The sequence below is a fragment of the Macaca fascicularis genome, chromosome 11, assembly GCF_037993035.2.
Source record: "Macaca fascicularis isolate 582-1 chromosome 11, T2T-MFA8v1.1".
In the NCBI taxonomy this organism is placed as follows: Eukaryota; Metazoa; Chordata; class Mammalia; order Primates; family Cercopithecidae; genus Macaca; species Macaca fascicularis.
In genome coordinates, this window is record NC_088385.1 from 71,540,100 (window position 1) to 71,564,685 (window position 24,586).

General features: G+C 46.4%; 2 protein-coding genes across 2 annotated transcripts in view; one reads left to right on the forward strand and one right to left on the reverse strand.

Moving 5' to 3' along the window:
* Nucleotides 1-1,473: 1,473 nt before the first annotated feature.
* TBC1D30 (TBC1 domain family member 30) overlaps nt 1,474-24,586 on the forward strand; it is a 120,328-nt gene continuing 97,215 nt past the window's right edge. The window contains exons 1-2 of the mRNA XM_045365564.2: nt 1,474-2,015; nt 12,093-12,257. Of these exons, the coding sequence (XP_045221499.2) occupies nt 1,538-2,015; nt 12,093-12,257 (643 nt within the window). The 5' untranslated portion in view covers nt 1,474-1,537. The remainder of the gene's footprint in view (nt 2,016-12,092; nt 12,258-24,586) is intronic.
* LOC135966259 (uncharacterized) lies at nt 15,181-24,152 on the reverse strand. The gene is made up of 3 exons (XM_074005943.1): nt 22,601-24,152; nt 19,182-20,992; nt 15,181-15,246 (listed from the first exon to the last, which is right to left on the reverse strand). The coding sequence occupies exons 1-3, from the start codon at nt 23,547-23,549 to the stop codon at nt 15,181-15,183; spliced, it is 2,826 nt and encodes a 941-aa protein (XP_073862044.1). The 5' UTR covers nt 23,550-24,152.

Below are 24,586 nucleotides of genomic sequence, written 5' to 3' on the forward strand. Positions count from 1 at the left end.
CAGAATTCATTGAATGCCAGGGACAATAGGGAAAAAGACCTCAAAAAACAAAACAGCAGCAATATAATAATAAATTCTACTCTCATTTCATACATTTAAACATTAAATGGTAACAGTAGTCATTAATATAGTTATAAAATCATAAAATAATATTTCCAGTATAATTTAAAATTCTGAATACCTAAGTGAAAAGTACAACTTCTGCTTATCTCATATTAACTCCAGTTTCAAAAAGGGCCCTTTTACTGCTGTGCTGGTGTCAAGGTACACCAGATTTCTACCTGTAGGGTCAGGCTCTATTATGAAAGTGCCTTGGAAAACAAAACTGTGCTAAACAAACACGAAACACCGCTGTTGTTCACCAGGTGTGTTGTTACTCCTTTTGGAAGTGTGGTCAAGTATTTAATAGCGTTTCACTAATATATATTCATCCATCATGAAAGCCAGACACTTTATGAAAAGTTCACTTTATTCTTTGTGAATGGACACATTATTTAGCCTCTCCGTGCCTAAGCTCCCTCAGCTGAAAAGTGAGAATAAAACCACACTTATCTGCTTTATTGGGTTAAAGTGAGGATTAAGTGGGATAATTCATGCAAATCTCTAAGAACAGTGCCTGACATACAAAAAGCGCTAAAACATGTTGCCAATTATTAACTTCACAAAAATATCTACAGTGGAGCGGCAGCTCCAAGTTCTATTGAGGTCTGGTGTAAGATACATCTCTCACGGTCTCTTGTAAATTTTTGATTCTACCATCATCAAAACTAGCTCAATTAACGTATTAGTTCGGTCATCTCAAGAACATTTATTAAACACTCACTCTGGTTACATCTTGTATCAGGGAATTCGTTGATTTTAATCCAGTGCTTTGTTTTTCACTGGAGGAAATAAGTTCACAGCGTTATTAAGTCCTAAATATTTGCCAGGTGTTGAGAGTTTTAGAAAGCTTATTGTCAGAGACTAAACTAAGAAGGCTTTTGAAGGCGCTCAGATCAGGTGGGAAAGTGAGAAGGGCTGGTATTGTGTTCCAAGTATGTCAAGAAGGAGGGCTCCTGGCCTGGGCCTATTGATGGGCGTTTAGAACCCTCCCGGGCATTATTTCTAGCTGGCGGCTGAATAAGAGGCAAGAGTCACCCTCTTTTTGAGTTAAATCACGTGCTTAATTAAAAGTGAAGGTGGCGGCGGCTGCTGCGCCCTCCCCCTTCGGGCTGCTGGCTGCTTCTCGACGGCGTTCTGGCCACGTCCTGCGCCTTCTCGCGCACTGGAGAGCGCTCTGGGTAGAGGCCGGGCCCCGGCAGCAGGTGGCTCCAGGTAGCTCAGTGGCGTGGCCGTCGCCTCGTCCAGTCCGGAGCGGAGGGGAGGGGTTCAGGTGCGGGCTCTGGGGACGCCCGGGCACCTCGGGGATCCAGAGCCCGCTGGCGCCGCGCCCGGGAGGGCACCCCTGGCGAGGACGAGGCCGCGCCTCCTCCCGGAACTGGCCGGCGCCGCGAGGCGGGAGGAGCAGCGGGAGCCGGGTGGCCGCGCCTCGGGGACCATGGACGTCCTTCCCACCGGCGGGGGCCGCCCGGGGCTCCGGACGGAGCTGGAATTCCACGGCGGCGGTGGCGAGGCGAGGCTGGAGAGCGAAGAGGAAGAAGCGATTCCTGCAGCGCCCCCAGCCCCGCCCCTCCGGGGAGCGGCGGAGCCGCCGCGGGGCTCCCGGGACTCGTGGGACCGCGACGAGGACACGGAGCCCGGCGAAGCGCGCGGCGTCCGTACTAGCCGCACGGCGTCCCTGGTGAGCGGGCTGCTCAACGAGCTGTACAGCTGCACAGAGGAGGAGGAGGCGGCGGGCGGGGGCCGCGGGGCTGAGGGCCGTCGGCGGCGCCGCGACAGCCTCGACAGCTCCACCGAGGCCTCGGGCTCCGACGTGGTGCTGGGCGGCCGCAGCGGTGCCGGCGACTCCCGCGTGCTACAGGAGCTGCAGGAGCGACCTAGCCAGCGGCATCAGATGCTGTACCTGCGGCAGAAAGGTGAGGGCCGGGCGCAGCGGGGTGCGGGGGGCTTCCTGGAGCCGGACTGTCCTCGCCCTCTGCCCGCGCTCCAGCGCGCACCTGGGCTGCTCGGCAGAGCGCTCAGATACTGTCTCTTTGGATCTGACGCTGGTACCCACCGTGGCACAGATTTATGTCCACATTTAGTTCTTAAGTTCTCCGGAGTAATTGAATCAAGCATCAGTTGATGGAGTGGGCAGTTTCCCCGCTTTTCCCTCCTCCCATCTCCCCTCTCCCCGTGTGTTCGTGGAGGCCCCAGGGGAGAAGCAGCCCAGATTCTAATTTCACCTGAACAGCTGTTAGGACAGGGTTGGAGGTTCTGATACGTATACCCGACCTACCTAGAGGGCGCTGCCAGAATCGAGCCGAGTCCTAGGGGTGTTCTTTCCTTTTTTTTTTTTTAAGTTCGCCTTCCCTGGTCACACCACTTAGATAGTGTTTAACTAGTGAGGCAGAATAATTCGATAATGCGGTTTCGAAGCAGAGCGTGTGAATTCTATTTCTGCCAGAACGTACGGTTCCAGGCAGCTCACTAGGATTTTTGTTTGTTTTCTTTTTTTCCTTCTCGGTGGCAGGTTAGTGGAGGGCCCTAGAGTGTTGAGGTTTATTACAGAATTTAACTGCTGGTAACCTTCAGTTGGCATGGAGAGGTCGGCCTGAGAAAATGGCCTTGGCTTTCAGAGAGGCTAATTTGGTGTTTCTTTTGTTATGAGACTCTGATGCTCGTGCCTTCGTGTCGAGTCACACTTTTTGTTTTTTCATCTGGTCATAATAGCTTGCCTTTCAGGCAGCAACAAAGTTGTTACAGGTGTGTTTTTTTGTATAGAAATATCAACACCTCCATTTACAAAATGAGGTGAGGTATGGAAAACAGATGTCGAGCCACCATAACATTTCTTGACAGTAACGTCTTTGTGCTAAGTTACCAGGGGAGGAAGACAAGACAGTCTCCCAGCTCCCACTGTAAAATTTGAAAAAAAAAAAAAACTAGGAAAAGAATAAATCTGTCTGCTTTCTCAGACCTACGTGAACAGCTTTTAGCTTCCTCTTTTGACTTCCTAGTGAAGATTTTTTTTTTTTTCCCAGCTGATTGTTACAAATGGCTTCCAGGTTCCTCCCCCTTCCTGGGACTTTAGCTGTAGCTGTGCCATTTCATTTTATAGAATTATTTGGTTGTTCTCAGAGTGTCTGTGTATGCCACAAGTCCCATAGGGCAATAGTTCTTTCAGACTCCAACAGAATCAGTTTTGAAGAATTATGATTTATCTTTTCACAAGATTTTACATTTTTCATCACCGAGGGAATTCTGGGAATTAGTAATTTCCTTTTTGAAGAGGAAAATTGGCAAGCTAAAGTTTAAAGAAGTAGTAACGGTACAGCTAACTATGCAAGTGGATTTCGTATGAATGGCCACACAACTAATCATCCACAAGCCCTATAATAGTTCGTTTTGCCTGTTTCAGCCTTATTGCATGGCTAGTTGCCTGTTAAACCTTTCTTCCCTTGTAGTCAACCCTATTAAGATAAACAAAATGCCGTATCATAATAGTCCTATATACACATACGCGTGCTTACGTGTGCACACATACACACACACACTCCCTCTCCCCTTTATTGATAACATCATTCGTGTGCTAAGATTAAAGTATCAGGTGATGATACAGCTGTCTGCGTAAACAATGCTGCTTTTTAGGTTATTTGATCTTTTTCTCAGGTTCAAAAAATATTCCCCTCAATATAATTACTCTGCATTCAGTAAGAATCTCATACAATACTGATAGCCTGTGTATTGTCTCCTGTCACTGCTAGGGATTTTGCTGTAGCACTTATTTAGCTATATATTTAACATGTGTAGGTCCTTTAGGTGAGGCACCAGAATGGTTTCTCAGGACATCTGGACTCTCTTCAGTATTTCCATGGTTAAGGGGATGAATTTTGGAGTCAGACTCCTGGGTTGATATCCGGCCACAGTTCCTTACCAGCTGTGTGACCTTGGACAAGCTATTTAACCTCTCTGTGTCTCATTTTTCTTATAAATAGGGATAATACCTCAGAGGGCTGTGGTGAGAATTACATAAGTTAGAGTGTGTGACGTGCTCAACAGATGTTAGATACAACTTTTTATCATATACCCTGGAATTCCTTAGGACACTGAGCACAGGCTGTGAGTTGACAATGTCTTTATTTTTCCTGTTAACACCGTGTAAGAGGCTGTGGCTGATGCCATGGAGCATTCGAAGATGAAAGAGACCTGTTTTCATCCCCAGGAGGCTTCTATATCAGCAGATATTGCTATAAAATACATTTTCACCCTCATCTCTGGAAAAATTTTCTCATATTGAACAATAAATGTAATTCAGAGAATTGGAGTTGTAGGCACCTTAGGGATCACTGGAAATGAGATAATGTAAGAACCCTTTTTTAGAGGAAAAGTATAATTTAAATGTTTTGTGATTATCCTACCACTTTTTTTTTTTTTTTTTTTTTTGAGACGGAGTCTCGCTCTGTAGCCCAGGCTGGAGTGCAGTGGCCGGATCTCAGCTCACTACAAGCTCCGCCTCCCGGGTTCACGCCATTCTCCGGCCTCAGCCTCCCGAGTAGCTGGGACTACAGGCGCTGCCACCTCGCCCGGCTATTTTTTGTATTTCTTAGTAGAGACGGGGTTTCACCGTGTTAGCCAGGATGGTCTCGATCTCCTGACCTCGTGATCCGCCCATCTCGGCCTCCCAAAGGGCTGGGATTACAGGCTTGAGCCACCGCGCCCGGCCCCTACCACTTTTATTTCTAGAAGGAAAATATTGATTTGGTTCTTTGTTTTTTTGTTTTGTTTTGTTTTTGTTTTGACAGAGTTTTGCTCTTGTTTTCCAGGCTGGAGTGCAATGGCAAGATCTTGGCTCACTGCAACTTTCTCCTGGTTTCAAGTGATGCTCGTGCCTCAGCCTCCCAAGTTCCTGGGATTACAGGCTTGTGCCACCATGCCTGGCTAATTTTGTATTTTTAGTAGAGACGGGGTTTCACTATGTTGGTGAGGCTGGTCTCAAACTCCTGACCTCAGGGGATCTGCCTGCCTCCGCCCTCCGAAGTGCTGGGATTACAGGCGTGAGCCACTGTGCCCGGCCCAAAATATTGAAATATTCAAAGAAAAATATTTCTTCTATCTGAAGGCATCTAGGAATGAAGAGCCTCTGGTCGCCTCTTGTAGGCTTTTTCTCATATTTAGTCATATTTTCATTTAACTTAAATGTTCTCTTTTCTTTCTTTCTTTTTTTTTTTTTTGAGACAGAGTTTCGCTCTTTTTGCCCAGGCTAGAGTGCAATGGCGTGATCTCGGCTCACCGCAACCTCCGCCTCCCGGGTTCAAGCGATTCTTCTGCCTCAGCCTCCCGAGTAGCTGGGATTACAGGCATGTGCCACCACCCCGGCTAATTTTGTATTTTTAGTAGAGACAGGGTTTCTCCATGTTGATCAGGCTGGTCTTGAACTCCCGACCTCAGGTGATCCACCTGCCTCGGCCTCCCAAAGTGCTGGGATTACAAGCGTGAGCCACCGCGCCCGGCAAATGTTCTCTTTTCATTATTTCCTACTATGTTTAAAATTAGGGGGAGAGGAAGAACTAGCCTTTGCCTTCTTCTTCATGGTCATTCCTTATTCTTACTTAAAGCGTTATTTATATTAGTGTTTATAAAGACCATTCCCATTTGTTTCTCAGCATAATCTTTATGCTAGGCATAATTTGAGACTTGGAGCACACTTCCTTGCCTAAAATCACTCAGAGTTGGCTGATCCAAAAGCAATCCTTTTTAACTCAAGGCCAAATGCATTTTCCATGGTGAGGTCAGGTTTGAGAGTCCTGCATTTCTTTGTTACAGACCCCAAAAGTTGACTTTGACTTCTAGAGTACATTTCTACTTTTGAGCATTTCTTTTCTTCCCTTCTGATTCTCTTTAGTTTCTCCAAATCCCTTTAAAAACGAGTAGATCCAAACCCCACAGAGAACCTCTAATGAGGGGCTAGCTAAGGTTAAGTTGAGTGGGAGACTTCACCTGCCTACCAGATCTTGCTCTAGTGACTAATGATATCAAATGTGACCAAAAGAAACCTCCTCCCACATTGTAATGATCATTTATATAAAGACAGTAGACAATTCTGGTTCCCAAATTTGTTTTTACCTGTAGAAAAACTGCTGTTAAGGGGAGGGAGAGCATTAGGACAAACACCTAATGCATGCGGGGCTTAAAACCTAGATGATGGGTTGATGGGTGCAGCAAAACACCATGGCACGTGTATACCTATGTAACAAACCTGCACACTCTGCACATGTATCCTGGAACTTAAAATAAAGTAAAAAAAACCCTGCTGTTGGGAATATTAATTTTATGAATGTAGAATTATTATAATTTATCTGTTTAAAGGAAATTTATTTTCTACCGTATCTGAAAAATTGCTGAGGCTCTAAGATGAAATATTGTACCTCTAAGACGAAATGTTTTTAGGCAATTGGAAGACTGGATATTTAAAACAAAACCAGTATTGCCACATTCATCTACTTTACAAAATGTGGTAAAATTATTTACTTTTAGCTCATCATTTATAAACATAGATGAGTACTTTAAAGACTTTTTTGAGATGGAGTTTCACTCTTGTTGCCGAGGCTGGAGTGCAATGGCGTGATCTCGGCTCACTGCAACCTCCTCCTCCTGGGTTCAAGCAATTCTCCTGCCTCAGCCTCCCGAGTAGCTGGTGTCATACGTGTCCGTGTGAAGAGACCACCAAACAGGCTTTGTGTGAGCGACATAGCTGTTTATTTCACCTGGGTGCAGGCGGGCTGAGTCCGAAAAGAGAGTCAGCGAAGGGAGATAAAGGTGCGGCCGTTTATAGGATTTGGGTAGGTAAAGGAAAATTACAGTCAAATCGGGGTTGTTCTCTGGCGGGCAGGAGTAGGGGTCACAAGGTGCTCAGTGGGGGAGCTTTTTGAGCCAGGATGAGCCAGGAAAAGGAATGTCACAAGATAATGTCATCGCTTAAGGCAAGGACCTGCCATTTTCACTTCTTTTGTGGTGGAATGTCATGGTTAAGGCGAGGCAGGGCATTTGCACTTCTTTTGTGGTTCTTCAGTTACCTATATGTGCGAGTCACGGGATGCGATGGCTTGGCTTGGGCTCAGAGGCCTGACATTCCTGCCTTCTTACATTAATAAGAAAAATAAAACAAAATAGTGTGAAGTGTTGGGGCAGCGAAAATTTTTGGGGGGTGGTATGGTGAGAGAATAGGCGATGTTTCTCAGGGCTGCTTCAAGCGGGATTAGGGGCGGCGTGGGAACCTAGAGTGGGAGAGATTAAGCTGAAGGAAGATTTTGTGGTAGGGGGTGATATTGTGAGGTTGTTAGAAGAAGCATTTGTTGTATAGAACGATTGGTGATGGTCTGGATGTGGTTTTGTATGAATTGAAAAACTAAATGGAAGATGCAAGGTCTGAATAAAGGAGGAGAGAAAACAGATATTAAAGGACTAAGAATTGGGAGGACCTAGGACATCTAATTAGAGAGTGCTGAAGGAGTCTCAGCATAGCCTTGCTAGCAAAGATTATTTACTTTAAGAGGGAATTTAGAGTGGCGGTTTGGGATAGCACTAGGAGATATCAGCTGTGATGGCTTGGAGAAACAGTGTAAACTAGCAGTGTAAACACGAGCAGGGCATTTATGAGTAGTTGAGAATGGTGAATAGGAGTATGACTAGACAGAAGACAGTAGGAATGACAAGTTTTTTGGGGTGCAGTTCAAGTTGGTCTGGTGTCTGGAATGAGACTGGGACTTAATAAAAAGGAGTGTCCACACAGGAGCTCAAATGGGCTGTAGCATTCCGAGGACAGGCCTGAATTCTGAGAAAGGAAAGTAGTAAAAGTATTGTCTAGTCCCTTTTGAAGTTGGTGATTGAGCTTGGTGAGGTGTATTTTTAAAAGACCATTAGTCCACTCTACCTTTCCTGAAGATTGAGGATGGTGAAGGATATAAAGGTTTCACTGAATACCAAGAGCCTGAGAAACTTCTTGGGTGATTTGACTAGTAAAGGCTGGTCTGGTATCAGACTGTGTAGTGGTGGGAAGGCCAAACCAAGGAATTATGTCGGACAGAAGGGAAGAAATGACTGCGGTGGCCTTCTCAGACCCTGTGGGAAAGGCCTCTACTTATCCAGTGAAAGTGTCTACCTAGACCAAGAGATATTTTAGTTTTCTGACTCGGGGCATGTGAGTAAAGTCAATTTGCCAGTCCTGGGCAGGGGCAAATCCCCGAGCTTGATGTGAGGGAAGGGAGGGGGCCTGACAATCCCTGAGGGGTAGTAGAATAGCAGATGGAACACTGAGAAGTGATCTCCTTGAGGACAGATTTCTATGATGGAAAGGAAATGAGAGGTTCTAAGAGACTGGCTAGCGGCTTGTAACCTAGATGGAAGAGGTTATGAAATGATGACAGAATAGAACGGGCCTGTGAGGCTGGAAGGAGATAATTTCCTTGGTCTAAGAACCATTTGCCTTGTATGGGAAGAGATTGATAGGTGGACGTTTCAGTGGGGGAGTAGGTGGGAGTAGAAGTTGGAAGCTAGCCGCTTTTTTAGCTAACTTATCAGCATAAGCATTGTCCTGAGTGATGGGACCTGACGCCTTTTGATGGCTGCTTTTTTAGCTACCTTATCAGCATAAGTGTTGTCTTGAGCAAAGATTGGGGGAAGAAAATAGATTTTGGAAGTTATGAGAACTGTAGAGAGTTGAGCATAGTTTGTGATTTTTAGGGCCTCTAACAGTATTAAAGCGGTGGCAGCCGCTGCGCGCAGACATGAAGGCTAGGCTAAAACAGTAAGGTCGTTTGGACAGAAAGGCTACAGGACGCGGTCCTGGCTTTTGTGTAAGAATTCTGACTGCACTAACCATGCCTAGGAAGGAAAGGAGTTGTTGTTTTGTAGAAGGGATTGGGGTTTGGGAGATTAGCCGGACACGATCAGCAGGGAGAGTAAGTGTGTATTTATGAGAATTATGTCGAGATAGGTAACAGATGAGGAAGAAATTTGGGCTTGACTGAAGTAATGGGGGCTGTCCATGAGGCCTTGCAGCAGTACAGCCTAGGTAATTTGCTGAGCCTGATGGGTGTCAGGGTCAGTCCAAGTGAAAGCAAAGAGAGGCTGGGATGAAGGGTGTAAAGGAATAGTAAAGAAAGTATGTTTGAGATCCAGAACAGAATACTGGGTTGTGGAGGGAGGTATTGAGGATAGGAGAGGATATGGGTTTGGCACCACGGGGTGGATAGGCAGGACAATTTGGTTGATAAGGCGCAGATCCTGAACTAACCTGTAAGCCTTGTCTGGTTTTAGGACAGGTAAAATGGGGGAATTGTAAGGGGAGTTTATAGGCTTTAAAAGGCCATGCTGTAATAGGTGAGTGATAACAGGCTTTAATCCTTTTAAAGTGTGCTGTGGGATGGGATATTGGTGTTGAGTGGGGTAAGGGTGATTAGGTTTTAATGAGATGGTAAGGGGTGCATGATCAGTCACCAAGGAGGGAGTAGAGGTATCCTATACTTGTGGGTTAAGGTGGGGGGATACGAGGGGAAGATGTGAAGGAGGCCTTGAACTGGGGGAAAAGGCAGCAGTGAGGTGTGGCTGTAGCCTAGGAATAGTCAGGGAAGCAGATAATTTAGTTAAAATGTCTTGACCTAATAAGGGAGCTGGGCAGGTGGAGATAACTTAAAAGGAATGCATGAAAGAATGTTGTCCAAATTGGCACCAGAGTTGGGGAGTTTTAAGAGGTTTAGAAGCCTGGCCGTCAATACCCACAACAGTTATGGAGGCAAGTGACACAGGCCCTTGAAAAGAAGGTAATGTGGAGTGAGTAACCTCTGTATTGATTAAGAAGGGGACGGCCGGGCGCGGTGGCTCAAGCCTGTAATCCCAGCACTTTGGGAGGCCGAGACGGGCGGATCACGAGGTCAGGAGTTCGAGACCATCCTGGCTAACACGGTGAAACCCCGTCTCTACTAAAAAATACAAAAAACTAGCCGGGCGAGCTGGCGGGCGCCTGTAGTCCCGGCTACTCGGGAGGCTGAGGCGGGAGAATGGCGTGAACCCGGGAGGCGGAGCTTGCAGTGAGCTGAGATCCGGCCACTGCACTCCAGCCTGGGCGACACAGCGAGACTCCGTCTCAAAAAAAAAAAAAAAAAAAAAGAAGGGGACGGACTTACCCTCCACTGTAAGAGTTACCCAAAGCGTCTGTGATGGTCCAGGAGGCTTCTGAGGCGATGGGGCAGCGTCAGTCTTCAGCCGCTAAGCCGAGAAGGTCTGGAAAGGAGTCAGAGAGCCTTGGGCCGGAGTTCCAGGGGCTCTGGGAGTGGCTGCCAGGCGAGTTGAACAGTCCGATTTCCACTGGGGTCCCACACAGATGGGACACGGCTTAGGAGAAATCCCGGGCTGCGGGCATTCCTTGGCCCAGTGGCCAGATTTCCGGCACTTGTAGCAAGCTCCTGGGGGAGGAGGTTCTGGAGGAACCCCTGGCAGCTGCAGTTTAGGTGTTTGGAGTTGTGTGCTGGAGATATGGCTGGGGTTTGTCTCACAGTGAAGCAAGGAATTGCAACTCAGAAATAAGTTGCTACTTGGCTGCCTTTATTGTACACCTTGAAGGCGACTTGGCTGCCTTTATTGTACACCTTGAAGGCGACATTCATAAGTCGTGTGGTGGGGTTTGAGGGCTGGAATATAATTTTTGGAGCGCTATTTAATGTCGGGAGCAGATTGGGTAATAAAATAAAATGCATATTAAGAATAAGACAGGGCTCACGCCTGTAATCCCAGCACTTTGGGAGGCCGAGGCGGGCGGATCACAAGGTCAGGAGATCGAGACCACGGTGAAACCCCGTCTCTACTAAAAATACAAAAAATTAGCCGGGCGCGGTTGTGGGCGCCTGTAGTCCCAGCTACTCGGGAGGCTGAGGCAGGAGAATGGCGTGAACCCGGGAGGCGGAGCTTGCAGTGAGCCGAGATCGCGCCACTGCACTCCAGCCTGGGCTGGGCGACAGAGCGAGACTCCGTCTCAAAAAAAAAAAAAAAAAAAAAAAAAAAAGAATAAGACAGCCTTGTGACCTTTCCGGGTCTAGGGCTAAAAAGCGTCTCAGGGTTGCTGCTAAACACGCCATGAACTGGGCCAATTTTTTCATATTTGATGAAAAAGAGCCTAAATGCTAACTGATTTGGGAGAGGTCGGATAAAGAAAAAGGAACGTTAACCTTGACTATGCCTTTAGCTCTAGCCACTTTTTTAAGAGGAAATTGCTGGGCAGGTGTCGGAGGGCTAGTCGAGGAACGAAACTGTAAGCCACACCAGGTGTGAGGAGGGGAGGTGATAAAAGGATTATAGGGTGGGGGAGCAGAGACTGAGGAAAAGTTGGGACCTAGCTGGGCCTGGCGAGGAGGGGAGAGGTCAGGCATGTGCTACCACGCCCAGCTAATTTTGTATTTTTAGTAGAGATGGGGTTTCTCCATGTTGGTCAGGCTGGTCTCCAACTCCTGACCTCAAGTAATCTGCCCACCTTGGCCTCCCAAAGTGCTGGAATTACAGGTGTGAGCCACTGCGCCTAGCCTTTAAAGACCTTTTTTTTTTTTTTTAAATCAGCTGTTAGGTTTATTATTAATGTTACAGACTAAAGAAGATTCTTTTCTAACAAGCTTACCATCTGAACACTTCAGTGGTACAAAATACACACGCCAGTTTTCAGGCAATGAAAGGTAAGTTTGCAGCCAGAACTAGATATGGTAAAAGCAGGAGTCTTTGCTTACATGTTACAGATAGGCTTAAGGATAAATTTACCTTACTGTATCTGTTTCATGGACAGGGCAGATAAATGAGTGACATATTTGATCAGTATGCCCTAGCTGAATACATGTACATGTAATCTTGAGTGAAAACCTAGAATTAGTTGGTTTAAATGGATGTTCTATTTATCTTTGGACTAATATCACATTGGAATTTGTATTCCTCTCAAGGTATTAATCGTTATTCTTATTTTTCTTTACTGATAGACACTAATGAACTGAAGGCGATCCTTCGAGAGCTAAAGTACAGAATTGGCATCCAGTCGGCCAAGTTACTTCGGCATCTGAAGCAGAAAGATAGGCTTCTGCATAAAGTGCAGAGGAACTGTGATATTGTGACTGCCTGCTTGCAGGCTGTGTCACAGAAGAGAAGTAAGTATTGGAATAGTGTTACTTCTTTTGCCACATGCGACTAGAATGTTAGGAAAGCTGAGCCAACAGTCTGTGTCTTTGAATATATTGAAAACTTTTAAATGCAAGCTTATACCCTCAGAACTAAGAACAAGGAACAACTCAGACAGCTTCCTATTTTTCAGTTAAAATGTATACTTCATGTCTAATGTTACAACCTTTGATTATTCTAGATTTGAGGTCGTACTTTGATAATATTTTTACCTCATGCTGAATAATGATTAAAATTTTATTTTATTTATTTATTTTTTGAGACAGAGTCTCGCTCCATCGCCCAGGCTGGAGTGCAGTGGCGCGATCTTGGCTCACTGCAAACTCTGCCTCCTGGGTTCAAGCAATTCTCCTGTCTAAGCTTCCCGAGTAGCTGGAACTACAGGTGCCCACCACCAGGCCTGGCTAATTTCTGTATTTTTAGTAGAGATGGGGTTTCACCTTGTTGGTCAGGCTGGTCAGGCTGGTCTCGAACTCCTGACCTCAGGTGATTCACCCTTGGCCTCCCAAAGTGCTAGGATTACAAGCGTGAGCCCCTGTGCCCAGACAAATTTTTATTTTTAAAACAGCATCACTGGCTGGGTGCGGTGGCTCATGCCTATAATCCCAGCACTTTGGGAGGCTGAGGCTGGTGGATCACCTGAGATCAGGTGTTTGAGACCAGCCTGGCTAACATGGTGAAACCTCATCTCTACTAAAAATTAGCTGGGCATGGTGGCTGGCACCTGTAGTCCCAGCTACTCAGGAGATTGAGGCAGGAGAATCGCTTGAACCCGGGAAGCAGAGGTTGCAGTGAACCGAGATCACACCATTGCATTCCAGCCTGGCGACAACAGTGAAACTCCATCTCAAAATAAAAATAAAAATAAATAAATAAAACAGCATCACACAGACATAGCCTAAAAGGCATGTCCTTGTTCTCTTATTCTGTGTGTTGCTACAGTAAGTGAATTAAATAATTGATTTAAATAAATAGATTCTTGTAACAGGACCTTAACAACTTGCTCTGAAATCTGAAGATGGCAAAATATTTTAGCAAATGTAACCTATTTCTTGCATAATCATAACTAAGAACTGTGTGGGAGCTGTGTGGTTTGTTAATCAATTAAAAATAAATTGCTAAATTGCTGATCCATATTAAATACTAGGTATAAAACCTCGTGAATTAATTTAAAAATTCTCCATGCAATAGCCTTATGTTTTATTCTGCTAATATTTACCTATTTTTGTTTTGCATTCTTTATTAACATGCAGCATGGCAGAACAGTATGCTAAGGTATGGTAAATATAGGCACAATGATGTTTTTGATAAAATGCCTGATAGCTTTTCAGGCGATTGTGGAAGTTGCCTTTTGTTGCTCTTTTACTCTGTCACATTTTATATGTAAATTGACACGTGCTAGAGTGCTTTTTTTTCATAATTGCAAATTAAGATGTGTTTGTTTTCATGAAAAAATTTTTGGGGTTTGATTAGTTTCTGGTAATGAAATTAATCGCTTAAATTTCATTCTTATGTTTATTATTAAAAATCCTGTATTTTCTTGCTTCTATTATATTTCTGTTTGTTATCCCTAAAGTATTATTTATGCTGTTTATTAAAGAAGGTTTTACCTAATGGATATTAACAGATTGCTGCAGGCCAGGCGTGGTGGCTCACGCCTATAATCCCAGCACTTTGGGAGGCCGAGGTAGACAGATAACCTGAGGTTAGGAGTTCGAGACCAGCCTCGCCAACATGGTGAAATCCCATCTCTACTAAAAATATAAAAATTAGCTGGGTGTGGTGACACATCTGTAATCCCAGCTACTCCTGCCTGAGGCAGGAGAATCACTTGAACCCGGGAGGCAGGGGTTGCAGTGAGGCAAGATTGTGCTACTGTACTCCAGCCTGGGCAACAGAGTGAGGCTTTGTCTCAAAAAAAAAAAAAAAAAAAAAAAAAGAGTGCTGCTTGATTATCGTAATATCACTATGGTTCATACCAAACAGGAATGCGATTGAGTAGACTGACTTTGAATAGGCTTTTCTCCAGAGTCAAGCACTTGTCTGACATAGCTAGAGAAGGGTGTGTGTGTGTGTGATTTGTGTGTAGCTATTGAAAGTTGGCGTGTATTATAAGTATTTGATAGTTTTCCATTAATTCTGATTGATTTACACGTCAAGTTAAAAAATGTTTTCCCCTTCTATTATGAGATACCTTGGTTTTGAGTTTTCTCCTTTCAACTATGTTTATATCCTACTCATTATTATTGTTTGTAGCAGCAGCTAAAAGCACAGAATGGTAAATGCATGGGTTTTTGATGTGTGGGAAAGTATAAGGGAGGGTGGAGCAAGTTCAGGAGACAGAGAGGAATGTCAGGCTAGTGCAGGGCCACAGATTGGTGGATTCTTTTTTTTTTTTTTTTTTTTGAGACTGAGTCTGGCTCTGTCGCCCAGGCTGGAGTGCAGTGGCCGGATCTCAGCTCACTGCAAGCTCCGCCTCCCGGGTTTACGCCATTCTCCTGCCTCAGCCTCCGGAGTAGCTGGGACCACAGGCGCCCGCCACCTCGCCCGGCTAGTTTTTTGTATTTTTTAGTAGAGACGGGGTTTCACCGTGTTAGCCAGGATGGTCTCGATCTCCTGACCTTGTGATCCGCCCGTCTCAGCCTCCCAAAGTGCTGGGATTACAGGCTTGAGCCACCGTGCCCGGCTCAGATTGGTGGATTCTATTTGGTGGTTACTAGGGACTGATCATCATTTGGAATTTAAATTTGCTTGATTTATAGAAGGGCTGGCATTTATGTTATTTTAGAAAAACGTGCCCACAAGCTCTCAGCGTAATTCACGAATTTGTCAATGCATCCTTCCTATGTATTTTAGAGTTTGTCTCTTTAATTACAGCCAGGGTTTTGCATTTCAGAGAATACAGGGCTGTCTGGCACCTTTCTCTGAGAGTTCAATTCTCTCTTTGCTAATAAGACCCTATTTAATGGAACAGAATGTTTTTTGGTAAGAAATAACTGCATTAGAATTATTACTCTCATCATAGGATACTGTATCTTGATTTTTGACACTGTCAAAATTGTCAAAAATTTGACTAAAATTTGACTGTCAAAAATTTGACTACATGGTTATTTACCTATCTTAAAATGCCAGAGGTTAGATGTTTCATGACCAAATCCCTGATTCCAGTAGTTGCATGTTTTGCCTCTTTCCTCAAAGTCAACTAATTCTAAAGAATTGAGATTTTTTAAAAAGTCGAGATTTCACTATCACACTGAATAACATATTGAGTTTCTTGTATTTAGTATGCAGAAGTTCAGATAATCCCCATTTTGGCCTCCACATAGATTTGATGTTTATAATTCTTTGCATAAGTGACTTTTCCCCTTCTTCTTTTTATTCTTCTTCTTTTTTTTTTTTTGGAGACAGTCTCATTCTGTCGCCCAGGCCCAGGAGTGCAGTGCTGCAGTCTTGGCTCACTGCAACCTCTGCTTCCCGGGTTCAAGTGATCCTCTTACCTCATCCTCCCAAGTAGCTGGGACTTAAGTGGGTGCCAGCATGCCCGGCTAATTTTTGTATTTTTTGTAGAGACACAGTTTCACCATGTTACCCAGGCTGGTCTTGAACTCCTGGGCTCAAGCAATCTGCCCTCCATGGCCTCCCAAAATGCTGGGATTACAGGTTTGAGCCACCTCACCTGACAGGTTTTTCTCCTTCTATAATATGCTATAGAATAGAAACTATTTTATTGTTTTATTAAATTGGGTTATTTCTTGTTAATACACAAAAGGGACTATAGTAATTTTGAAATAAGAGTCAAAAGTAAATATAAATTATGAACCAAAATGGTTCGATCATTTTTATTTCTAACACAAATGATATAGCTACTTACATTTTATGGTTTCCTACACCAAGCCTTACAGTAGTATCTCCTTGTGTTATGCCCAGACTGTTTATTCCCCGAAGAAGACCACCAGAGTCCAGAGTCAAAGCTAAGCAGCAAGGATCTTTATTACAGGTTCGAACCTGGAGCTCTCACTTGCTCATGAAACGAGACGGGCAGGAGAGCTCCCCTACTGAGCTCCGAACAATGTTATATAGTCTAAGGAAAGTAGGCATAGAATCATTATACAAATTAGAGGTATGATTGGCTGGAGTTTGAACAAAGCGATTTGGCAAACTATGATTGGTTCCCGCCATTTCTGATATTTCAGTACAACCCTTGAGGCGGAAGAGCAGTTTTACACAAAGGCAGTTAATTATATTGCATCAGGTTGCACGACCAGTTTATGGCTATCTTGCTTAAACACACCTTGTGACCTGGCTATCTTACTTAAACATTCCTTGTGACCTGGCCTCAGAAAGAGAAACATGTACTTACAGAACTTACGAAACCTCTGGTACGTGCAAAGATTAGAGAGCAGAACAAGGGTGTAGCGGGTGGGGGGCGGGTACACATCTATCTTTGTGTCCTTTCATTTCTCCCTTCTCATAAGTAACTGGATGTCCAATCTTGGATTTCCAGAGTCTTATAATATAGCCTCACTTTCTGGGTGCAGGAGAGGCTGGTGATGGCTACGGAGGACCATTAGTTGGATGGTATCAAACCTTTCTCTGACAAATTGTAAAATTTTATTTACCACACAGGGGCCTATAGTGAATAGAAGTAGTAAAGACATTAGGGGGCCTAAAAGGGGTGCCAGAAGGGAAAACATTGAAGAGCTCCACCAATTGTTAGCGGCTGTAGTGAATTGTTGCTTTTTCATTTCTAAGCTTAGTTCGTGTAGGCGTTGGACTCTTTCCTCAACTAACCCTGACTCATTTATATAGAAACAGCATTCTTCTTTGAGGAACATACAGGTACCTCCTTTCTCAGCCGTGAGTAAGTCTAAGGCTCTGCGGTTTTGAAGGGTGACCTGTGCTAGGGAGGTGAGCTGCCGCTGAAGGGAGGCTAGGGAATAGGCGGAGTCTTCCATAGCAACAGAGAATTGTTGTAACAGCTTGTCGTTTTCTATCATGGAGTGTTGTAGGGCCCCTCCTGCTAACCCTGCTGCGACGACAGAGGTGGTTAAGGATATTCCGGCAATTAGTGGTAGAAAAACTGCTCGTCTATGTCGCGCAGTTTTAGTTGGGGCGGTCCCTGCCCAGCCTATGAACTCTGCCGGGGTTAGCAGTGTCAGTCGGGGAACTAGGGTAACAGGGATACACAACTGTCCGTCAGAGATGCTTTTGGACAGAGTTTTTAACAGAGTCATATTACACCAGAAGAACACACCAGGGAGCATATATGGGACTATTAGGGTATGTAGCCGATTGGTTGCAGAGGCTGTTGCTAAATGCCGAATAACAATAGGGGTATTTCTCTTGGTATGGGTCACGGTACAGGGCTACATCGGGTATCGTGACTATCGATGAGTTAAAACCTGTATAGTTTGTGGGAGGGGAGGATAGAGGAACAGCCGTTAATGGTGGTCTTCCTAGGGTTGCACACATAAAGCAAGAGGACAGGTCGCCTAAACCAGTGAGGTTGGCGAATGCTAGCCCTTCCCGTAATAGAGTTAGCCAGGAGAAGGGCTGCAAGTCTTGTGATAACTTGGTTTCTTGCCTGTGGATTTGTGTGTGGATTAAGGGTTGAATCTGGACTAGACTTCTCCACAGATATAAATGGCTACTGGGCCAGGTACTAGTTGATGAGTAATATACTCCCCCATGTTGTGGGGTTGTCCACCGAGAGTCCCATGGGTCTCTAATTATCCAAGTGTAAGTGACGGGAGACTCAGTTTTGTAAAAATACCACCCTTGTCGTTCTCTCCAGTATCGGACAGAGTGCGTCTTACAGTAGCTATATGGGCAACCTGCACTCTGGTGCCACCAATAATTTTTACAATTATATTCAGTTTGATCATATTCAAAACAGATCATGGGTATTGCTGGTTGGGCAATCTGGAACCTAGTGAAATTGAGGTAAACTATAGTATTACACCCTGAGGGGGGGCAGTCTGCGCTAGCTAGCAGTTTACCCGCTTGGGGGGTTTCCCCGGGGTGAGTTTTGTTTTCATAGAGCCAGAACCTCCAGACATAGGGATTAGACGGCGCAGCAGTGAGGAGAGTCAGATGCATAAGGCATAAAAGCATAGGTAAGCTAGACATGGTTACGGCTATGGGGATGACGGCGCAGGGTTAGCTTTAAGGGATTGTTCTTAGTTTTGTCTACAGTCCATGTAACCGGTGCTCCAGACGGCTCGAGAAGGTCGGATGTTGGGTCCACTGGTTTGACGTGTGTGTAGTGGATCCACGAAGCGATGCCTTCTACTTTGAGAGCGGTGGGAGTAGTCAGGAGTACTTGCAGTGGTCCTTTCCACCTGGGTTGAAGAGTTTCTTGCCGGTGGCGCTTGACTAGGACCCAGTCTCCCGGCTGGAACGGATGAGGCGTCGGCGGAGGTCCTGCCTCGTACAGTTCTCGTAGTCTGGGCCAAATTTCCTGGTGAATTTTCTGTAAGGCTTGTAAGGAGAACAGGAGCTCAGAGACATTTTCAGTTTCAGGTTTGAGTAAGTCATCTTTTAAGACTGGGGACCAGGGGTGGGGGTCTGCCATACATGATTTCATATGGTGTGAGGCCTAGTCTGTAAGGGGTATTTCGGGCCCGGAACAGAGCGTAGGGGAGAAGTACTGCCCAATTAGCGCCAGTCTCCATGGTCAATTTAGTTAAGGTCTCCTTCAGAGTCCGATTCATCCTTTCTACCTGTCCTGAGCTTTGGGGCCTATAAGCACAATGTAATTTCCAATTTGCCCCCAGAATGGAAGCCAAATCCTGACTTACCTTAGCAACGAAGGCTGGTCCATTGTCTGACACTATTTGGACGGGAAAGCCATACCTGGGGAGGATTTCTTCCAAAATTTTCTTTGCTACAACCTGAGCAGTTTCTCTCTTAGTTGGGAACGCTTCTGTCCATCCTGAAAAAGTATCTACAAAGACAAGTAAGTACTGATACCCATATTTTCCAGGCTTTATCTCAGTAAAGTCTATTTCCCAATAGATACCAGGCCTAGTTCCTCTACACCTAATTCCTGTGGTGGTCTGGGTTTGGGGGCAAGCGTTGTTTAGTTGGCAGGCTTTGCAATTTGTTGTGGCATCGCTGGCCAGTTCAGCTATGCGCCTGATTCTAAACTTGGCGCACCTGATTAAGTCCATCATTCGCCGGGCACCCAGGTGGGTTGTCCGGTGGATGTGTTCCAACACCTGCCGTCCTAATTTTTCTGGTAGGATGGTTTGGTCATTTATATCAGTCCACCACCCATTTTTAACCTGTTTTAGGGGAAGCGTGTTCATCCATTCGCGATCCTGTTCGGTATAGTCGGGAAAACATGGCAAATTTCGCGGGCCAGGATTGGGGAGCTGGAGCGCGAGGAGCTGACTGGGAGCTTTTGCTATGCTCCTTGCGGTTTGGTCGGCTAAGAAGTTGCCTCGAGCAATTGGCGTAGTTGGTTTCTGATGCCCAGGGCAATGTACAATAGCCAATTTCTTTGGTTTCCACAAAGCAGTTAATAGAGCTAGGATCTCTTGCTTGTTTTTTATTTCTTTGCCTTCGGCTGTTAATAGTCCCCTTTCTCTGTAGATGGCCCCATGTATGTGTGCAGTAGCGAAAGCATAGCGGCTATCCGTGTATACTGTTAGTTTTTTCTCTGCCCCTAGGGTGAGGGCCTGTGTAAGGGCTATCAGTTCGGCTCTTTGGGCCGATGTCCCTGGAGGCAAGGGTTCCGCCCAGATTACCTCAGTCTCTGACGTTACAGCCGCTCCTGCATACCGCTGGCCTTGGTGGACATAGCTGCTGCCATCAGTGAACCAGGTGAGTTCTGTGTCGGGGAGCGGACGATCTTGCAGGTCCTCCCGCACCCCATGCACCTGAGCCAGTATCTCAGTGCACTCATGGGACGGGGCGTCCAAGTCTGGATTTGGCAGCAGTGAAGCAGGGTTTAAAGAGGTTGGGGGCAGAAAAGTTATTCTGAGGGGGTTTAACAGCAGTCCTTGATAGTGGGTGAGCCGGGCGTTACTCATCCATCGGTCCGGCGGCTGCCGGAGGACGCCTTCAATGGCATGCGGGGTTATAACGCGCAACTCTTGCCCCATGATAAGTTTATCAGCGTCTCGGACCATTAGGGCGGTCGCCGCGATTATCCGGAGGCAGGGTGGCCAGCCAGCAGCCACTGAATCTAATTTTTTTGACAAATAGGCAACTGGCCTCTGCCAGGGGCCTAGGTACTGTGTTAACATGGCTTTTGCAACACCCTTACTTTCATCCACGTATAAGTGGAAGGGCTTGGAGACATCAGGGAGCCCCAGCGCGGGGGCTGATAACAAGGCAGTTTTGATTTGCTGAAAGGCCAGCTCAGCCTCTTCCGTCCAATTGAAGGGCTGCCGTTCCTTTGTTGCCTGGTATAGGGGCTTGGCTAACTCAGCAAATCCGGGTATCCATAACCTACAGAACCCTGCCGACCCCAGGAATTCTCTCACTTGCCGTGTTGACTGGGGTCTAGGGATGCGTAGGACTGTTTCCTTTCGGGCTTTGGTTAGCCAGCGTTGCCCCCCTTTTAATAGGTACCCCAGATAAGTTACCTCCGACTTGCAGATCTGAGCCTTTGTTGCTGAGGCTCGGTAGCCTAGCTCCCCCAGAGTCTTCAGGAGGTCCTCAGTCCCTCGAACACAAGTTTCCGGGGACCTGGCCGCTATTAAGAGATCATCAACATATTGCAAAAGAGTTATTTCAGGGTGTTGCCGCCGGTACTCACCCAGATCTTCATGAAGGGCTTCATCGAACAGAGTTGGCGAGTTCTTGAACCCTTGTGGCAGTCTGGTCCATGTTAGCTGACCGTTGATGCCCCTCTCAGGATCCGTCCATTGAAATGCAAAGAGTTCTTGACTTTTGGGAGCCAGAGGAAGGCTGAAGAAAGCGTCTTTTAGATCAAGAACGGTATACCACTGTTTTTTGGGATGTAAGGCACTCAGAAGGGTGTATGGATTGGGCACAGTGGGATGTATGTCCATGACCCTTTTATTAACTTCTCTTAAATCCTGTACTGGCCTGTAGTCCGTATTGTTGGGTTTACGAACAGGTAACAGTGGAGTATTCCAGGATGAGTGGCAAGCCCGTAGGACTCCCTGGTCTAGGAGTCGGCGGATATGGGGCGTAATTCCTTCTCTTGCCTCCAGGGGCATAGGATATTGCCGAACCCGAACCGGGTCCGTCCCTGGCTTAACTTCCACAAATATGGCAGGTCGATGTTTAGCTAGCCCTAAGCCCCCAGTTTCTGCCCACGCTTCAGGGAAACGCTGGAGCCAAGAGTCAATTCCCTGATCGGGGGGCTTTTGCTCTTGATGGAGTCGGTACTCATCTTCTAAGGTGACAGTCAGGATAGATATTGGCCTGTTTTGGGAATCAGTTATCTTGGGCCCTTCTGGCTCAAAGTGGATTTGGGCCCCCATCTTTGTCAGCAAGTCCCTCCCTAGTAGAGGGCAGGGGCTCTATGGGATGACTAGGAAGGAATGGGAGACTTTTCCCGTTCCTAAGTCTACAGTCCTCTGGGTTGTCCAGGGGTATTTTTTGATGCCTGTGGCCCCGTGCACCCAGGATGTTTTCTTAGACATTTTTCCAATTGGTTTGGTTAGGACTGAGCGTTCCGCCCCAGTATTGACCAAGAAGCGAACTGGGGACCCCTCCACTTGCAAAGTTACCCTGGGTTCGGGGAGGGGGTCCGAACCCCGTCCTCCCTAGTCAGAGTCCTGGGTAACGAGTACGGAGGTAGGGTTAGCTGGTCTCCGTTTCTTTGGGCAGTCTTTAATCCAGTGGCCACGTTCCTTGCAATAAGCACACTGATCTTTTTCTAATCCTTGCCTAGGGCCTTGCTTTTTCTGCTTTCTGTTTTGGCCATTTCCTGCCTGGGGGAAAGCTGCTACTAAGACTTTGGTCATTTCTTTGGTTGCCTTGAACTGTTTTTCTTCTGGAGTATCCCTATTATTATAAACTCGCTGGGCCATCTGAAGGAGGTCCTGAATCTGCTTTCCCTCTAAACCTTCTAATTTCTGGAGTTTTCTTTTAATATCTGGTGTTGCCTGGTTTACAAAGGACATTACTACCGCTGCCTGATTTTCCGGTGCTTCCGGGTCCATAGGGGTAAACTGTCTGAAGGCTTCCATTAATCTCTCTAAATACACAGCGGGGCTTTCTGTCTTACCTTGTAACACAGAATATACTTTAGCCAAATTGGTGGGCTTGCGAGCTGCAGCCCGGAGACCCGCCATTAGAGTCTGGCGATAAATGAGCAGTCGTCCCCTACCTTCTGCCGTGTTGTAGTCCCATCTGGGCCGGGTCAAAGGGAAAGCCGCATTAATGAGGTCAGGATTTGCAGTTGGCTGGCCGTCATCTCCTGGAACCAGTTTTCTGGCCTCAACTTGGATTCTTTCCCGCTCCTCCGTTGTGAACAGGATTCGGAGGAGCTGTTGACAGTCATCCCAGGTCGGCTGGTGAGTAAACATGACACTGTCTAACAACGAGGTTAGATCTTTGGGATTATCTGAGAACCGAGCATTTTGGGACTTCCAATTGTATAAATCACTGGTGGAAAAAGGCCAATACATGAGACGGGAGAGCCCGGTATCATCGAGCGATCCTATTTCTCTGAGAGGCAGGGCTACAGTGGAGTCAGGGAGTCGGGAAGCTTGGTCCCGCTGTACGCGGCCTCGTGTTCGGCCGGCCGGCCCCCCCAGGTTACTTTCGCTCTCGGCTGCTTCCGCTTCTCGGTTTCCCTCTACGGAAGCACCACCCTGGGGGACTGGGTCCTGCGGGATAAGGTGCGGATATGGTGGGGGAAATGTGGGTTCTAACGTTAGGGGGTCCTGGCTGTCCGGCAGCACAGGGGCCGAGGGAGCAGAGGGAGTCTTTTGTCTTGTAGGTCGCGTTACTAGGACTTTGCAGGGCTCAAGGATGAATGGAGTTATCCAGGGTGGTGGGTTTTCCACAAGATCCTGCCACACTAGAATATAAGGAATTTGATCAGGATGTCCTGACTGCCCTGGCAGGAAAATCTTAGTTTTTACCTTAGTAATAATAGAGAGACAGAAAGTTCCTTCAGAGGGCCACCCTACGCCGAAAGAGGGCCACTCCGAACGGCAGAAAGTAACTAGCTTTCCCTTCTTTAGTTCTACGCTTAAGTTACGCCCCCGAGCCTTCACATCCTTAAAATTGGTAACAAGGAGTGAGAGCGGCGTGCTCTGGTTGTTGCCCATCTTTGGACTGCTCCTACAAAGAGAAGGGGGGACAAAAATGAGTGTGAAGCAGAGGGGAGTATCCGACAGGTCCGGTCCTGGAGGGGGAAGAAAAGGTTTTATGTTTCGTTTTGGGCTTACACTTAACACTTAACAATAACGGACAGACAGTAATAACGATGAGCATTCGCGAGCGCGTGTCGGACTTCCGACCTGAGTCAGACGGGGCAACCAAGGATGGAGGCCCCCAGATGGGCACTGGGGAACGTCTCCCACCAGTCCCGAGTGGCTGTCTTCTAGCGCGTCCGCCAAGACCGTGCCACTTACAGAACAGACCAATACAGATTACAGATTACGGATTTCGCGAAATTTCAGGGAGACAGACAGAGACAAAGACAGAGACAGTGACAAAGCCGGCTTACCTACAGATTAAGATCCGTTGACTTGGGGGTCTGGTGGGCTTGGGGGAAATCCCGGACGAGCCCCCATTTGTTATGCCCAGACCGTTTATTCCCCGAAGAAGACCACCAGAGTCCGGAGTCAAAGCTAAGCAGCAAGGATCTTTATTACAGGTTCGAACCTGGAGCTCTCACTTGCTCATGAAACGAGACGGGCAGGAGAGCTCCCCTACTGAGCTCCGAACAATGTTATATAGTCTAAGGAAAGTAGGCATAGAATCATTATACAAATTAGAGGTATGATTGGCTGGAGTTTGAACAAAGCGATTTGGCAAACTATGATTGGTTCCCGCCATTTCTGATATTTCAGTACAACCCTTGAGGCGGAAGAGCAGTTTTACACAAAGGCAGTTAATTATATTGCATCAGGTTGCACGACCAGTTTATGGCTATCTTGCTTAAACACACCTTGTGACCTGGCTATCTTACTTAAACATTCCTTGTGACCTGGCCTCAGAAAGAGAAACATGTACTTACAGAACTTACGAAACCTCTGGTACGTGCAAAGATTAGAGAGCAGAACAAGGGTGTAGCGGGTGGGGGGCGGGTACACATCTATCTTTGTGTCCTTTCACTTGTTTTAAAACTGGACTGGGAATA

What these genes read in the sequence shown, in the direction of transcription:
- LOC135966259 (XM_074005943.1), bottom strand. Translation starts at nt 23,549, where the DNA reads ATGGGCAACAACCAGAGCACGCCGCTCTCACTCCTTGTTACCAATTTT. An exon ending in GGACTACAACACGGCAGAAG is followed by an intron (nt 20,993 to 22,600) that starts GTAGGGGACGAC and finishes ATCTCTTAATAG; the next exon opens with CGGCCAGGTCCCCGGAAACT. An exon ending in CTAAGAGAGAAACTGCTCAG is followed by an intron (nt 15,247 to 19,181) that starts GTTGTAGCAAAG and finishes TCCATTAAATAG; the next exon opens with GGTCTTATTAGCAAAGAGAG.